Below are 18,730 nucleotides of genomic sequence, written 5' to 3' on the forward strand. Positions count from 1 at the left end.
CACAATACTTTACAGTCAAAAGCATTACGAAAATTCATTATAGAATTTTCTATGTTATTAGAAAACAATCATAACCAATATGAATAGGGCTAGAAAAAATCAGTCTATCCACTAAAAACTTTTTTTGTCGGTTGATTTGTTCTTTTTTACTTCCATAGGAACTTAGATCTCTCTAAGTGTTGCATTTATATAAATCCGCTGTTTACCGTGCATAAATTCAAAATCAGAAATATAGCTAACTCTGCTTTCATATCAGTGTATATTCAATAATGTAAGAGGGTAACTCCTCAGTTATCTGTTCTGTCCTGTAAGATGATATATCCTTGACTTTTATAAACAGAAACTTAACAGATTCATAAGCAGCACACAGCATGATTTCTCATTTTTATAACCTCAAAGTTAAGCAAATGTTAAATGAATATGAGGAATAGTCCATTTGCATGAAAAAATAACAATAACAAAAAACTCAAAACAAACAAACAAAAACCAGCAACTAAGGACAACCAAACCAAACAAAACTCAGACCCTGAAAGCCTGCCAAGTTTAGTCATTAGCACTGGGTATAATTTCTGTGTTAGCTGCAGGAATCAGATGGTATCAACACAACTTCAGATGGTGCACTTAACACTTTGCTCAATTATTTTAAATATTCTGATCTCATGTCTTTGTTCTTTGCATGCATTTTGAATATTCTGCATAACAATACAAATGCAATTTTCTTTTAAGTTGCAATTGTTATATTAAAGCCTAAGCACAAAGACATAACTTTTTTTTTTTGTAAACGGGCACATAAGTGTTGAGCTTGTGCATGCAACAAATAGAAACACAGACCGTGTTGAGAGTGCCACTGTATCTGTTAACAGTAGTCCTGTTTAATATTACATCATTAAACAGTTGAAAGCAATAATGTTTGTGTCTGCTCATTAATGGTTAGCTCGCTAACAAAAAACAACATGAATATGTTCAACTTCTTCTATTCACCAGAAAAACATGTAAAAATGTAAGACTTTAAAAATTAGCATGACTCATTTTCAAATAATATAATTAATTTCTATCTTTCTCAAATGTTTTTACCTGGGAAAAACTTTTTGGAAGATTTCTTTTTCTCCAGAAGTTGTTTTTACACTTGTTTCAGTTTGGTTTTGTTTAATGATTTTTAATGAGAGAGCAAGTGCAGGAAAGACAGAATATTAATTTTACGAGGTCTCAAGCTGTTGATGTTATCGAATGTCTGATTCAGTTTCTTTAAGATCAAAACAAGATCAGCACAGAAAAACTGGAAAAGAAGAGGCAATCAACGGCAGAAAATGCAGCTTCTGTCTCTGGGGAGGTTTCCTTTGTACCTGGTTGCTACAGAAATACAAAACACGAACATGACCTAATCTCATACCAGGCAAACTCCTGCAGTTGTTGGGGGTTGTTTAGGATAATGCTTTAGGTCACAGACTCGTAGCAGTACTCACAGCATGTGGAGTTGTCCAGAGCAAACTAACCAATCTCTTTCTAGATGATGGTAAGAGATCATCTTCAAGGAGAAGTGAAAAAGCAAACCAGACCATTATAGTGTTGATACAAAGAAGAGTATAAAACAGTCATTAATTATTTAATGTTAATACATTAGGTAAATGAAAACTGCCTTCTCAATGCTGCTCCTTGAGTTAGGAAGAATATCAGACTCCTGATGGAGATTAAGATGCTCATACTCTCCATTGTCACGAGTGGTCCCATCACCTTGGCATTCATCAGTTCAGTTGAAGGTCTCTGTGCAAATGTGATAAGTGCTATAGCCCTTGTCTGAGTACTGTTTTGCAGTTTATGTAGAATATGAGCATGTTCTTTTAGTTTAGCTGTTGGGACAGAATCACTGCAAAGGCTGGAATAGCAGCAAGGTTTGAATTACTTCTGCAGCAGTCCTACTTTAGATTGTATTGTATGGAGCATTAGAATAATTTATTTCTCAAAGAAGAAAGCTTTCCAATTCTTGTTTTCAGGACAAAATGCGAGCTCATGAAAATAGGATGTACTGGGGAAATGTGTCAGAATTTTTACTGTGATGTTGACTCCAAAATAAACTTTTGGTTAGTATCAAAGGGAGAAAATTAGTCACTTCACAGTAACTTGCTAATAGCAGTTGAAAATGCAGGGAAGTCAAAGTCAGATTCATTATCCGATCAAAGATTTCTGCATCTTACATATCCATCAACTGAGTATTACAGTACTGACAACTTCAACAAATAAAAATCATGAGATTATACCCCAAATCTAGCTTTTAAAAGAATAAATTGATTTTATTCACATTTTAATTTCCCAATACTTCTCTTACAAAGTGGATTTGATCTATTTTTTTAAACCTTTGTATGTTATATGCGTTATCTGTTAGCCATTATATTATTATGGAGAGCTGTATTTATGTTTATGTGTTCTTTATACTACTGTACACACCTTCAGCGATTTTAAACAAAATATCTAGGATATAGCTAACATCTTAGGCTATCTAAATATGTCTGTCAGACTTTATCTGCACAGTATCTGTTTGCATCAACGATATTAAAAGAGTTCTGCAGGTACTATAGAAACAAACTTTTGTACTTCAGAGTAATAAACTGATCAATTATGAGTGAGTCAAGCCACAAGGCAAGCATTTTGCAGTTTCAGCCGCTGTCACTGTCTTGAAAATCTTCAGTGGATGTTTTTACTGTAGTGCACAGGTAATAAATTATGGGAGAGTGTGCCCTCCATGTGTCTCTGAAAAAAAAAAATCAGCTTGATTTGATTGAGTTGCAGCATGAACATAATTTTGATAATTTTTACTTGCAGAGTTAATCTGTGATGTTTCTGTGAATGGACTCTTATGGTTAAGACAGTTGTTCTCCAGAAATGTTCCCTCAAGAAGGGAAAGACATGATGTAAAAACATGATTCTTGTGGGGTGATGAAGAGGGAGGAAGATAAAACTTGAGATAAACACTTCCTCATTGGCATAGCATATATACTCAGACAAAAGCACTTCACTCTGATACAGTTATGTTGAAAAAAATTAAGCAATACATTTGTGAATATTCTTCACACCAATTATCAAATTGAGGTAGAAAATTTAGAATAAATCTAAAGGAAATAATTTTTTTCCTAGATGATAGGTTTTCCAATTATTTTTTGTGAAAACTGCATATGAGCTCCAGAGAGCTTTACACACAAATGATGGATCATTTTGCTGTTTTCTAGATGTTGTAATGCTAAGAGAATTCTGTGAAAATCCTTTCTGAATCCATGTATAGTATTACTAATGAAACTGCTGTTTACCTTTGGTTGGGCATTGAAGAAATGGTGCAGATTAAATTCTGTACAAAAAAAAAAAAAGAAAGGATGTATTTAAGGGCACATTTAAGGGCAAATTTCACTAACCAACATGATTGGAAGTACACTGACATCCCAATTCATCAGAAATAACTGTGGCAGTTTATGGATTAAGCTGCTTAATATATATATATTGGCTTTTGGAAAACTTAAGTGTCATTCAAGTAATTTTAAACTAATTAGTCAAGTCGCACAGGTCTCAGATTTCTTTGCCAGCTTTCAAACTGTTGTAAATTGAAAGATCAGCTGGTGGCCCTTAAGCACAGAGAAAATATATTCTGCATTATAATTTCAGTCATTGAACTAAACTCTTTGTGAGGAAAACAACTGTAAAAATTCAGTTACAAAGACATTGCAACTTAAAAAGTATTTGCACTGATATGCTTATATCAATTTAGAGTTTTCAAGCATAAACAAGGTTTGTTGACCTGTAATAATTTTCAATTCAGTGTAATACAAAATAAATCTAGTATCCTTGCTTCTTGTTGCCCAAAATGCTTTTTCTCACAACAGTGCTTATTTCTCCATTTATAAAAAGCAAATTTATGTCTGTGTCTCATTTTATAAATTTCTTGAAATCACTAAAGAAAATATGATGCATAACATATTGTTTACCTTTATTAATGTGTATCAGAATTAGCTTTCCTTTTGGAAATTACTTGTAAAAAGAATATAACAGGATTTTCATTATATTAGAAAAGTTTCAGCACTTCACTAGCTAAAACATTGAAAGAATTGATAGTGATTCAGTGTCCGAGCTTAGCATAATTTACAAGTTAACCTTTCTCCATTTTACAGTGGGATGAAATGCAGCAACCGAAGTGGAAGTGCGGCAGTTATGAATCACTATTGATGTTCCTGTAGCCAGTACTTCCTTGAATAGTAGCTTAAAATGATAGTCTGCTCTTTATGGTTTTCTACGATTAATTCTGTAGCTTGGATTTCTGAAATGCTTAATGATTCTTTTACTGTAGCCCTAAATTAATTCATGCGTAGCAATGCTAGAAGGTTTTGTCAATTTTTAATATTATTAACAAAAAAAAAAAAGTATTTTTTCCATTTCTGGAATATGTTCATCACTAGTTGGAAGTTACATCAACTATTACAAGAAGCATGACAGTTGGAATATCTGACTGGAACTTTTATTTCTATTGAAAACTAAATGCTTTCTTGTTCATAAAGATGTATATGCATTTTCTTATAAGTTTTGATATCCCATGATGTAGGAGAAAGGAAATCTCTGTATTTTTAGTTTAACTTGCTTTGACATATTATTAGAAGATCTAAAAGAGTAAAACGTGATTCTGTAATGAACTATTTTTGCAAACACCAGATTTACAAAATTTAAACTGTCTTACAATGGTTTAGCAGTAAAACAGATTATCCTTTTTTTTTTAAAAAAAAAAAAAATTATTTTTAGGAACTATGATTAAAAAAATATCATTAGTTTAAGTGTGGAATTAGAAAATATGTATTAGTCACATTGCTCAAATAAGTCATCCCACTGTTGCATTATGTTTTGTTACTGGAAGAAATTGCTTTTATATTTATTTGAATGGACAGCTCTCTTTTGTTTAGCAGGTAATTTTAAATATTTCATTAGTATAAAGATGCATAGATAGATATAGAAATAGTTTTAAGTAGACTGCTTATGTGCGATATTGCTTTTATAATTTCTTCAAAAAGGAATATTCTCATATAGTTATCATGTCAAGATTATTTTTAATACTTCACTTCTTCATGTATTTTTCCTTTCATGGAGCAATAGTCTCTCTAAATAGAGATCTGGGAAAGCATTTACTATTCCACTTTAGTACAGTCTAGCTTTTATTTATTTATTTATTTTGGTAAATGTAGATAATTAGGTTCACTCTAACTCCTTCAGGAACAAAAACAAAAACAAAACTTTTGCTGAGTATATCAGAATATATAGAGGAGATAGGATCAATCCTGCTCAGAAGAAAGGGCACACAAAGTGCGTTTTCACTTCCTAAGTAACTTAAAAAGGCAGAATTGTCATGAATGTTCAAGCTTACTTTATATGATGATTTTTATTTAATAAACTCCAAAGACAAATGGTGTTGCTTCACCATGTATATGTCTATTCTTAGTAAAGACATTCTTTTTGAGACTCATTTTTGCTGTCTCCAAAGCTTCATTTTCAGATACTGTATGCCATTTGGAACGATATTTACATTTTGTAGGTTTTTCTCGGTTTTCAGAAGTCCAGAGTTACATGGTTTATTGGTGTCAAAGTTTGTTAGCTGAGTTGTGTCTTTGTGAGATAAAATAAAACAGTAGATCCAGTCTTCTATGTAACTCTGAAGTTATTTTTTCTTGCTCCTGTCAGGAAGAGGGCAACTAAGAAACAGCATCCTTTGCTGAACAATGCACAGCAATATTTTTTTCTTATGTATTTTGTCCTAATTTGTTGCGAGAAATGCTTAATGACTAGAAATACATCCTAGCAGACAAAATTTAATGTGTCCTTTGCATTTACCCTTATACAATATATGAGAAACTTTACAAGGTTTTTTACAGTAAAAGAAACCAACACACTAATTCACAGACAGATGCTACTGTTTTGCAATATCCTGAAAGTAACTGCTAAAGATGAATGGAAAATACTGATTATCCGCTGCCCTGATTATCTTTGTTGGGATTTTCAAATCTTGCATAATGCTATCAGGAATAATTTCCAAGTGCTTCCTAAATGATGAGCAGTTCCATAAATGAATAATAATTTTCAGTGTAGCAGCTTCAAGCTCATATCTACTTTTCAGTGATAGATGTTAGTCTTTTGCTGATATCTGCAGACATTTTTAAATAGAACTATATACTTCTGTTGATACTGATGCAGATGAAATTTTTAAAAAGATCTCGCCTACTCTGTGTCTAATACAAAGATGGACACAGTCTACAAAGTGAGATATGATACAAGTATGCAATGTTTTGCTGTCATTTTTTTCTGAAGGGCTTGTAAAATCATAATCCACCTTAATAACCGTTACACTGTTAAATTAATGTTTAAGTTTCAGATAGGAAAAGGAGATGGACTATATTAGTCTCTCGTTACTTTTGTCAGAGAAATTGAATTAGAAATTCTGTATATAAAAATTCCTCATATTCCTCTGTACATATTTGTTCCCTAAAAAAAAAACACGTGGATTAGCAGTTTAGAAGTTATTGTGGGATTTTCTATTTTTTTTTAACCTATGCAATTTCATCATTGACATATTTGGATTATTTTTTTTCCTGTTGTCCTTCCTCTCCCAGCCCTCAAATGTTCTTGCAGGATTTCCTAACATATGCAGAGGGGCAGTACTAGTTAAGCTCTTGCACAGTGTTCCTGTACTGGGTCTGCTGCGACAGAGTTCATTTTCTTCATAGCAGCCTTGTATGGTGCTGTAGACTGGTGATAAAGACAGTGTTGGTTACAGACCAGTGCTTTAGCTATTGCTGAGCATCCAGGCCTTCTCTTTTTCCCACTGCCTCCCTCAAAGCCAGTAGGCTGGAGTTGGGCAAGAAGCTGGGAACTGACCTGGCCAGGAAGGTAGACCCTAGCTGACCAAAGGGATATCCCATACCTCATGTCGTTGTGCTCAGCAATAAAATATTGGGGAAGGAAGGAAGGAAGAGAAAGTGAGGGACTTTCATAGTTAGGACACACAGCCTTAAGGCTCTGCTTTCCAGGGGGTGGCTGGACACCTGCTGGTGGGAAGCAGTGAATATGGAATTCCTGCCCTATTCCAGAGTGAGGGCGAGCCAATGACCGGGTGGGGCTTGGTTGCCATCCAGGGCCAACCCACAGAGTTCCTTTGTAACAACTCAAACGAAGTCAGCAGCGTCAAGTTTACTAGGAGGAAATGTTTTTATTCAGTAAAACTGAAAATGTTTGACATTTCCATTTCAGGTTTCCCTGAACAGCAATGAATCCTGCTCTTGAACCATATGGTTTCAATGCAGCTCAATCTCTGTGCTGCCTTTTCTAGTAGAGATCCCTGAGGAAGATAGCAGAAAGCTATCAGCTCTGTTCTGAAGGGAAGGCTTTGAAGTACCGCCCCCCCCCCCCCCAAAAAAAAAAATCACCAAAAAACCAACCCAACAACAAAACAAAACAATAACAACAACAAAAACACAACCAAAACCAACAACAAAACAGCATTAATGTCATACATGGGAATTGTGTAATATCTGCAGTATGGTGACTAGTTTGCACTGTGGATAGTTAAAGGGCCTCTTCGGTGCCAGCTACCTAATCAGAGTCTAAGTTAAAATTTCTGTTTATAATGTTATTTGATATATAAGCATATTTAATCATAGGGAAAGCCTATGGGGGAAACAGTAGTCATTTGAGTACATATTGTTAACTGAAAATTGTCAAATTATTCTTCATGTGAAAAGTTACCACAGAGGAAGAGTTAATATTGCTGTGTGGTACAATAGTTCTAACTTTAGCTTTTGAGTCCAAATCCTAGCAGCTTTTCCGATATTTAACTGAGCCCTCAGTAAAAGGCAAATTCCAGTCAATAATTTAACTGAGAGTTTTGTTTATTTTGATCATTGCTCCTAAAGCTAATCTTTTTATTATTATTATTATTATTATTTTTAAATAACACGTGAATACTACTAAGGCTGCTTTGTCTGGACTAAGCTAAGCCTTTGTGATTCTCAACAGGCCGTATTTCAAATAATGTTGAAATGTGTGAAGGCTTGTTCGAGCGGTGACCTTCTCAGGCCTGCTGTAGCTGTGATGCCCCCATTTCCTGCTTCTTTGTGGCTGGCAGAACCGAGGGCTGCCTGCTCTAACATAGCGGTCACTGGTCAAATGTAAGGAGGATGATCAGGGAAGGGGATTTTTACGAGGCTTATTATGTTGCCAGGAGTTTGTCTCCTTTTGCAACACTTTCATACTGGGTTCCCTCAACCAAGTGAACATCCAGGACCATAATTTCACCTGAGGGAACCCACATACCCCTGTACTCTGAGGTTGCATGCAAAGACCCTGCCATCTGGGCCCTGGGCACAAGGCTGGAACATGACCATGCAGCTCTCAGGTGGCAAAACAGGCTTTGGTTCAGGGAGAAATGGGAACTGGGCACTGCTCTGGAGAAAAGGCTGGGAACGGTGCCTGCAGCTGCTGTTGGTGAGGGTCAGGAGCCAGAGGGCCGCATGGATGCAGGCTGCTTGGCACCGGGGCTGGGAGGAGACCGCGCAGGGCAGTAGCTGACAGGGAAAGGGAGGAGCAGGTGGAGACTGAGCCTCAGGAAGGTGGGAAATGTTTCCATCTACCACGTAGATGGCAGATGTTTGATGTTGTTGTGTTGGTTGGGGTTGTGTTTTCAATTTTTTTTTTTTTTTTTTTTGGCCAGGCTGGATGTGGCTCTGGGCAGCCTGCTCTAGTTGGCAACCCTGCCCAGAGCAGGGGGCTTGAAACTAGATGATCTTTAAGGTCCTTTTCAACCCAGGCCGTTCTATGGTATTTATTTATTTACTACATGGTGTTGTGTGCCATCTTCTCTTTGGTTCAAGCTGAGGAAGTATAGTTTGATTTTTTTTCTGCTTTCTGAGAAAGCTAAATCCTGTAAAGTTTGCTCAGGAGAGTTGCGAAGTGCTGGTAAGTGAGAGTTGCGAAGTGCTGGTAAGTGAGAAGAGGTTTCAGATGGGCAAAGGTGCCAAGCTGACTGTTTCTGACCAACAGTTAAATATTTTCGGGGAGGTTAAGTATTTCAGGTTAATACTAGGGTATGCAACACTTAGAAATCTTCTTGATCTTACAGTTCTTGTTGTTGTGTTTGTTTGTTTGTTTCTCCTTTTACTCACTGTTGTTTTCTATATTTATTCATTTATACACACATTTAGAAGTGAGGGATTTTCTTCCAGTGTGGTCCTCATCTGTCTTTGCAGGAGAATAAGAAAGTCACTTTATTTGAATACTCAAGACAAGCGTTCTAAGAATTTGGCATGACTTTCAAAGAAAAAAAATCCATGTGCAGCCACGGAGGCTTTGTCTTTATCTGTTCAGTCAGTCACCACCAATAAACATTGAGCACACCAGAATATTTCAGTCAGAGAGCAAGGAGGTGCAAGTCCTCACAGTACTTCCAGTCCTAAAAAGGGTGGTTTTTGGGTGGTGGTACAGGGGGATGCACAGGGACGAATGGAATACAGGACAGGACTCATCCAAAAATTGATTGTAGGTACAGGCAAAGTGAACTGTTGCATAAAGTACTCTTGCTTAGTTGCTGCAGAGGGAAACCCATGGCCCAGAAAGCTATTGGCCAGCTAAGTGTGCAGTTTATTGTTGCTCCTACAGGTGGGAGCAAGACTCCGACATGTGAGAAATCAAAGTGGCTGCAGCTGAGGGCAGGGGGCTTGCCCTGACCCTTCAAGGCCGTGCCGCTTGCTTTTTAAAATTAATTTATCATTCCTTCCCCTCTCTATCTTTAAAGCACTGGTGCTGCTACCATACAAGTCTTTATTTTGCCCTTCTTTCTCTCTCTGAGAAACTTTGAAGAGATCCACTGCTCTCAGTGACAGCTAAGGCTGGTGAGGCTCCTTTGCCACCACAGGTAAAGCGCTGCACTCTGTAGCAGTACTTGTCTGACCAGTACCTTCTGTAAGTCAGAGATAGCTACAGGCTGTTGTTTTGCTTGTTGCCTGGTAGGGTAGTCATAGAAAACACAGTGAGGAAAGAAGGGGAGGGGAAACAACACAAAAACAAACAAAAAACAAGGCAAGCTATGGCACAATTTTGCAACAAAATCAAACTTACTTCTGTGAATGTATATAGTTATTTAAAAATAGAGATTTTAAGTTTCTTAGCTTACTTCTGCTCTTATGAAAGGCTTGATATTGATACGGCAAAGGATAAGTTATTGAAAGGAATGCCCAGGAAGGAATTGCTTGGGCTATCTGTTACGAGAAGCACTTTCTGGTGTCGAAATGGGATAGTTTATATTATTATTATTATTATTATTATTTATTTTTGAGAGTCCTGCTGCACAAATATTTTAGTCTTCTAAACCACTTAGTAGAAAATATTTCAGTAAAACTTGCATCGTTGTATATCTGTGCAACTGTTGTTTTGAACTTTGTGTTTTAAAACTGTCCCTTGTGTTTTATCCATTCATTTTCATAACTGAATACTTGCAGGCATTTTGTTGTGGTTAATTAGAATGAGGTAGCATACTCTTGTACTTATATATTGGTAATCTTTAAAAGTTCTTTTAGCTGCTGTCTCATTACCATAACCTTACAAGGTTATGCCTTAACAGTATGAATCTAAGTCCCATTTATATTTGTATGCTATTGAACTCCTTACTGAAAAGGTCTTCATGTGATTTTAGTCCACAAAGCCTCTTGTGGACAGTCTTTCACCATTATGAATGGGAGTCTGTTTCAAGTGGCATTTCTCTGTTTTATTTGTAATTATTGTATTCAAACTCTCCCTCTGACTGTGTTTGAATTGCTACTATAACCATTGTCCTTGTGGTGAAAGATAAGTGTAATTTTAAGATTATCTTGTCTTCTATGAGCATTTTTTTCCCTCATCATACCTGTGACATGACAAATCTTATTCCTTTCTCTTCTACAAAATTTAATTATACAAACAAGTGGTTCTTTGTTTCTGTTAAGAGGAATGAGCTTTGAACTTGACTATTGTACCCTGGGTTTTTTATTCTCAACTTTACTCTCCTGCAGTCAGGAAAAAGATAGTATTTAATTAATTTTTCTCAACAGTTTCTTGCTATGGTTTCCCCCTCCTCTTGTGTCCTTCTTCTGTCTCCTCTGCTATAGAGACAAAGAACTTAAGAATGTATGGACAATTAATTGAGTTTTTATTTTTCTTCACATGCTTAAACTTAAGTCTCTAGACAATTAAAAAAAAATCAAATGTGTAGAGACAAGTAATTCCTTATAAGTAGAAATGCAAGAGAGACCTCTAAATTTAATCTTTCTTTGATTGAAAAGAATGGATTATTTTTCAGGCTCCATCTCACAATCTGTAAAATCTTTGTTATTGAGGGTGATTTTTTGGAGCTTCAGGGGGTATGTTTGCTTCTACTTTTATGAGCCTTATTTTGTTAAGTAGTTCATAGTATGAAAGATTATTTAAATTGAAGCTGCCCTGTAATTGTTAAGAATAAGTCTGTTGCAAGATAAAAAGTGAATAAGCATGGAACATAAACCTACATTTTTTGTTACTTTAAGGATTTGGAAGAAACGCTTATGTGTTTGTGCATATTTTATAGAAGACATGCGTTAGTTTAAGATTAATTTGCATGCAAATCTGTGAACATGACCACAAGTGATATTTCTCTCCACATCCACCTTGAGGTGACTGTATTCTGGAAGTCCTGTATCTTCAGAAAAATATATAAGATGCAAATTGCTAGTAGTGTGTCCAAAAGCTTGACTAAAATAGTCAGAGTTTGGAATGCAGACAGCTTTAACAACTGACTACTAAATTGTATTGCCTGTTAAAACATACCAAACAAAACCAAAATTATCTTTTTTTTTTTCCTTACCTTTGTCTTAAAATCAGAGGAGTGTGTGTGTGTTTTCTTTGCTGTTTTTTTTTTTCCTCCTCTGAGTGTGAGGTCTGACTTGGGTAGGGTGAAGATGCTACAGAATAAAAGTGCTGTGTTATGGCACTTTAATATCATGTTTAGAGAATACTCTGGTAGTTGACCCAAATCCTCTCTCTCTTTATTTTATTAGTTAGTCATATAGGGGAATTTTATTACCACAGGCATTATACTTACAAATTATTGACAATCTTCATTTACTCTGAGATTCTCTCTCTTTTTTTTTCTTTAAATTTTGTCCCTACACAAAATGTTCCCGATCAAAATCAAAAACACTAAATTACTGAAGAAGTTTGTATGCCAGGAGTGCTGGATAATGAGTAATGCAAATTTAGTGTCTTGTTCAGTCAGTACAATTACAAGCTGTTCTTGCTAGAAATATTAAAATTTGTCTTAAGAATTGCTGCTAAAGTACTTCACTTTTTTTAAAAAAAAGTCTAGATATTTAAAAAAAATATTTACGAACAGATACAGTTCATGCTGAGGTCATGTTCAGTGTTACTGCCCTATTAGTGTTAATGGTAGGCAGCGATCAATTTCCCTACTGCTGCTCTACCCTCGACCTTCTCCCCCTTCATTCCCCACCTCATCTCTTCCAGGATATTCCTGTCTCATGTGAAACTTTAGGCTGTTACTGAGTACTTACCAAGACTGTAATCCTGATGTTCTATAGGCCTTTCATAGATGATATGATGAAAAAATACAGCTGTAGAGTTGGTATGGTTATTGACAAAATCCTCTTAAATAAAAAGGTGGGGGGACAGATGGACTGTTGATCCCAGAAATCAGTGTCAGTTATTCATATGCAAGGTATTGACTTATTGTCTCCCAAACTAGTTGCCACTTTGTTTTAAATGTCATGTAGAGAATGCTGTAAGTTATGATAGAAGCCATGAATACAAACTCTATTGTTGAGAGGAGAGTCTGTGTTTGGGAGTGAGGACTCAAGATACAAAAACCCTTTCTGCCTTCCAACCTTAGGCCAACTAGAGAACGGGGTGATTCACATGCTTATGAATTTCTGAAGTCTCCAAGTATGATGCTTCTCTTAACTGATTCATTAGAAGAAACGAAGATATTCTTGCCAGCCTTTTACATACTGAAACACTCAATTAATTCCCAGATATGAATGAAACGTGGCCTGAAACTTGATCAGTTCTGGGTTCCGTTCCTTCAGCTGGAAATACGTATGAGGAATGCTAAGTGACAGCTTGAAGCTCTATTTATGAGGACTTGTCTTAAAAGAGAAGTCAAAAACATTTTGCTTTCTCCAATTCTTAAAATAAAAATCATTTTCCATTTATTTGTTCTTTCCTTTTATGTTTGTCTAGAGTTTAATCCAAAAAAACATTGTGACTGCTTTGGCTGCCTTAGGTGTAATATATCTTTAATGATATTTCTTCAAATGTAGCTTTTTAAACTTATGGGTATGATAATTTAAATGTTTCCTGACTTGCGAGTATTCATTTGCAAATTGAACAAGGGACATTTTGTTTTCCATAGTACTGTAGATCCTCTATGAATGCATAGATATTATGCTCTATCAGGTGAAAATGCAGAGTATGCTAACTTAGCTGTATTGGTACACACTTCCCTATAATCACGTTGTGCTATTTGTCAAATGTGGACTCCTCTATTGTCACATAAGCAATTCCAATTAAATTGCTGAAAAAAGATCAGTATTCATAGGCAGATCATTTGTCCTCTTGATTTACTTGTTCTCTGTCTCTCTTAATATTGAATATGTTGGGCTGCTTATCTTCCGCACTAAATTGTATGTCCAAATATAAGAACCCAAATTCATCTTGGACTAGTTTACTGTCTAAATCTAAATGCTTAGATGGAAGAACAAACAGCCTTCAGAAAAACCCGGTGTTTTTTGTTTTTGTGACATGTCTGTCCTGTGAATGGGTTGGGAGGTATGCAAGTTCATAAATTAAAAATAACACAGAACAGCACTTGTTAACGTTCAGTAATAGCAGAACTGAAGGTAAAAACTATGTCTGGAGAAGGAACACTACCTGTGTCGATGTCAATTGGAATTCTACAGTTGACTTTGATAGAAGGAGTTGTGTATGAAATGATACATGTAAATACATTTGTTGTTTTGGATTAGTTAATGATATAAAATTGAGACATTTATAGAACTTTTCATTAGGGATGAAAGCTTGCTTATTTATTGATATGATTGTTATATGCTTATATATATCAATATTACTATCAATATATATTATGAAAATAATTCTCCCTCATCTGAAAGTAGCTGTTTTTCATTCAGACATCATATTCAATTATAGTATTAAAACGAAGTCCCAAGTGAAGTCTCAAATCAGTTTCTACTTTCACAACAATATATAGCTCTGTGCATTGCTCAAGTACCACACACCTCAATAATTCAGAGCAGTTGTCAGTTTGAGAACTTTATCTTCCAATTCAGAAAGCAGAAACAATAACGATTTATGGACTTTGGCCTCAAACTGCAGCAGTTCTATCACTCCAAAGTCCTATAATTCTATGGCGTGTGTACATGACCAGTGCTGTGAAGTGTGCTTGGATATTGCAAGACTTAACTTTATTTGATGTTAGCAGTAGGGGAAAGAAATGGGATTTACATTAGTTTTTGTTAATTAATCTCTGTTGCCTCTTTATAGTTATGACGTGTTGGTACAAGGAGTAATATTTTCAAAATTAATTGGAAAATTAAAATTTTTGATTAAGTTTGCATATTTCAAGTCTGTTTGGTGCTTCTGAAAGTTATGCTCACCAACACCAGCCTGGCATAAACTGTTTCATATGTGTGTATAAAAATGGCTATAATACAGTTAGATAAAATATGTCAGAGGTGAGTGAGTATGTAGCCTTCTCAGCATTGTGCTCAGATTGTTGTAAAATAATATAGCAAAAGGATTTGTCATATCAAAGCCAACTTTCATGGCTGCATGCTTTTTGTACTGTATTGGTCTGTGGAAAAAAGTGGGATCTTTGCTCTACAAGAAAGGAAAGAACCAATGCACTTTTGTCTTGGGTCTAATAATCCTATACGCTTAAGCAGAAAAAGTGGTGAGAATTGACTTCTGCCAGTGAAGTGAAGAACATAGATTCTCAGTAGTTAGGAGAAATGTGTGCCAAGCTGATGTATTTACTTGTTAGCTCATTCGGTCTTCACTAAACAAAATAAATCTAAAACTACTAAATTATGCATTGCCATTTGTTTGTTCATATTTTTTTTCCCATGGGGCAGCCAAGTACTTTTCAGCTTGGCTGCGAGAATGGGGAAGGAATCACAAGGAGTGAGATTACGAGGAGTATATGGTATTTGTGGATTGAGTTCTTAGAAGTTGTTGATTTGATTAGGAGTGAACAGCAAGAGAATAAAATGAGGTTAACCGCGAAGGGCTGTGTCTTTTCCTACATTTGGTGATATTTTAGTATTTTATACTTATTGGATGATACAATTATGGTCTCAGACCTTCTGCATAATCGAAGCATTAGTAACTGCAAGTGGAAATTTCATTTTATTTTTTCATTGTACCTCCCCTTCTTGTTATTAGATGATGCTTTTAATTACAGTTAATTGAACACATGACAATGAACACATGACAATGACTACCTAGTATACCTAGTCATGATATCCAGATTAAATTTGTTTAGTACCAGGCTAATTTATGCTAAGCATTAGGCAGGGTTGTAAAAGAAGGATGTTCTCACTTTCTTTACATAATACAAATATCTTATTGAATCTTGCGTGCAATTAAAATATACAGATTCTAAGTAGCTTTCAGATATTATTTATATTTTTCTGTATTTGCAAATGACCTAGAGCAGGCCATTAATTACTAGAAAATGGATAATTTTCTAATTCATTCTAGAAAAAGTGAGAACTTCACAAATCCAAAATGCAGTTCAGGATTGTAGATGGTCACTGTATCAGTGAACCCAGCTTCTTGAAAAAAAGTAGTACCAGAATGGAGAATTACTGCAGGCAGACTTGATGGTCACAGTATGCTTAAAAGCAGTGTCACTTTGCTTCACTGATATCGTTATTTTTTCTTACATTGCAGTGTTGCATTGTCATTGGCCCTCCAGTACTGTTAAATTACCTGCATTCATGTAACTTTTTTATTTAAGTAGACCTTCCTCTATTAGGAATCCTCTGTAGCTAGAGGAGAGGTTTTGGTAGACTTTTCGTTAATAATAATGACTTGTCTTGTTTCACTTCTACTCACGTCTGTGCATGTTTTTGTTTACCTGCATATGTCTGTATGTGGTGTTTATTTGTTTATTTATTTATGTTTTCCCCCTGCATCTGTATTTTTTTTTTTGTTGCTTTTTGTCTTACACTCATCTGTCCATGTACTGAAGAGTGTATGCTGAATCCCACCAATAATTATTCTGGCTTTAGAACAAGAACTTTGCTTAGTAAGTACTTTCTTAAAAGATTCAGAAAACACTTTGTTGGTAAAATTGAGGCAGCTTAATAAAAACAGCACTGTTACGATGCAGTAAAATTTATTGTATGGATTGAAGAGTTTTTTTTTTGCACTGCATTTTTCTGACCTGTAAGGTTCATAAAACAATTCTTACTGTGAGGACTTGTAAATATTAATAAGAGCCTTAGAGTGCTTAAAAAGAAAGCCTGTGGGCAAAATATGTATTTGATTTTGTCAGATTCTTTGCATGTGATTTGATTGATCTTGTATTACAATTTGCTTTTTTCAGGGTTCATGGGTCAAGATGGGCACTTGGGATCATGCGAAAACAAGTACTGCGGTTTGGGAAGACACTGTGTTGTGAACGGGGAGAGCGGCCAGGCTGAGTGCGTCTGCATGGAGCGCTGCAAGCCGCATTACAAGCCGGTGTGCGGCTCTGACGGAGAGTTCTACGAAAATCATTGTGAAGTGCATCGTGCTGCCTGCCTGAAAAAGCAAAAGGTCACCATTGTCCACAATGAAGATTGCTTTTTTAAAGGTAAGTGCGGCTGTACAAAACACTGCTATTGGTTACGTGTTTTCAAGCAGTTCATTTAAAGAATTGTAGAGGCTGCATTGAATGTACAACAATTAAATGACTCTGGAAGGTAATACCATAAGTACATCACTCCAGAGACATCTTACAGATTTTTTTTTTTCTTTGCGTTTATACTTAGTGCTATCTATGAACACCCTTTTTAATCTGAATAAACCAGATTTCTCTTTAGGATCAATCCATAGCAGTTTCATACAGATGTGGCAGTTGACCACATTCGTCTGAATGTACTTACAGTCCCAAAGCCCAAAGTACATTAATCTCTCTTGCAGCAAAAACAGAATTTAAGATTCAGAGGGGTTTGGTAAGGCTGGGGGACCTGTATTTGTATTTGGTCTTGAAGTTGATGAATAGGTAGACTGGCAGCTAATTCATGGCTAAATGGGTCTTGCTCGCTTTGAATTTGGACTATCAAGTTTACTTGTGTATTTACCAAAGCGTGCAAGTTAAGCTGCCTTTTCGTCTACTGAATTCTGAGAGATGCCAGCGTGAACACTGAGAGATGTACCTTTATATGAAGCAGCTTATCATACTGAATTGCAGCTTGCTCTGTTTTTATGTATTTTGAGCACACCTTGCAGTTTTCTGGAACTCTGCCAATACGGACCTTGATTAAGTATGTTTGAGTTTTTGGGCAGATTTGTAGTTTGCTGTTACTGGTTAAAACAGACAGATGGCTTTTGGAAAAATGCAGTTTTGAATAATGCCATTTTTAATGAGTCTACCTAGGGGTTGAATTAATTTCTATTCTTTTTAAAGGCTATAAGTTGAGGATATAGTTACATTCTCAGTAATAGAAAACCTGAACTACTCAGTAGGACAAAAATTTGCATGAACATTAGCTACTTTCACCACAGAAAGAAGTCTACTGAAAACATTTCAATTAAATGAAGTTCATATTTCTTATTTAACATTCACTTACATTGTTATATTCCACTTAAATTTTAATCAGAATTTTCAAGGATTTATTCTGGTATAAGGTTGTTCAAATGGAACCAGTTTTAAAATTTTCAAAAAATATCTTTTTTTACACTACACTTGTTGTTAAGTAGTTGGCGTTTAATTGAAATGTTGGAACTCTTTACTAAATCCAATCATCCCAGGTTATGCACACATCTTAATAACTTTGTTATAACAAAGGGTTTTGTAGTAGAACTGAATAATAATAATAATAATAAAAAAAAACTTAATGTGGACAGTGTGTAGAAAATTGATGCATTGTCACAATAGGTAGACTTTGTCCTGAGGTAGCAGAAAATTAAAATTTGATTTTAGGATCATAGCATATGTCGCTTGTAGGGAATGATTTGTGCAATAATAAAACATGGATGTTTCTCTCTTGTGTCTCAAAAATCACAATCTTTTTTTTTTTTAAAAAAAATAAGAATTAGGTTTTCCTAAGTAGATTTAAAAAAAACAAAACCAAATTCAACAATTTTGTTTTAGATGATACAATACTGAGAGAATAAATGACAGTAACAAACACAAGTGTTTAAATTTGTGTGGCTAATTTCAGTTCTTCAGTATGTAATGCACACTACAAATAAATTCAGAGCATGTTTATGAAAAATTAGCGTTGCTTTTTCTGAGGGGGAAAATGTGGCAAGATTTATTTACTGAAATAGAAATTGAGGCAGTGCCTTAGCTAGAAACATCATCCAAGTGCTGCCTAAAGTTTTGTTAGCTGATCTTCACATTTTAAATTCACCACATTTGTTTCATGTGTACTGTAGTGGAAAATGGAGTATCTGAATGATGCTC

The 18,730-nt window shown here is 35.4% G+C and overlaps 1 protein-coding gene across 14 annotated transcripts in view; it reads left to right on the top strand.

Annotated features, from left to right (window-relative positions):
* The window catches only part of FSTL5 (follistatin like 5), a 413,457-nt gene that overhangs the window by 202,174 nt on the left and 192,553 nt on the right, over positions 1-18,730 (top strand). For all 14 annotated transcript variants that reach the window (XM_080590013.1, XM_080590014.1, XM_080590003.1 and 11 more), the window contains one exon: positions 16,664-16,912. In XM_080590013.1, the coding sequence (XP_080446139.1) occupies positions 16,664-16,912 (249 nt within the window). The remainder of the gene's footprint in view (positions 1-16,663; positions 16,913-18,730) is intronic.

The sequence above is a fragment of the Anser brachyrhynchus genome, assembly GCF_964034855.1.
Source record: "Anser brachyrhynchus genome assembly, chromosome: 4".
Lineage (NCBI taxonomy): Eukaryota > Metazoa > Chordata > Aves > Anseriformes > Anatidae > Anser > Anser brachyrhynchus.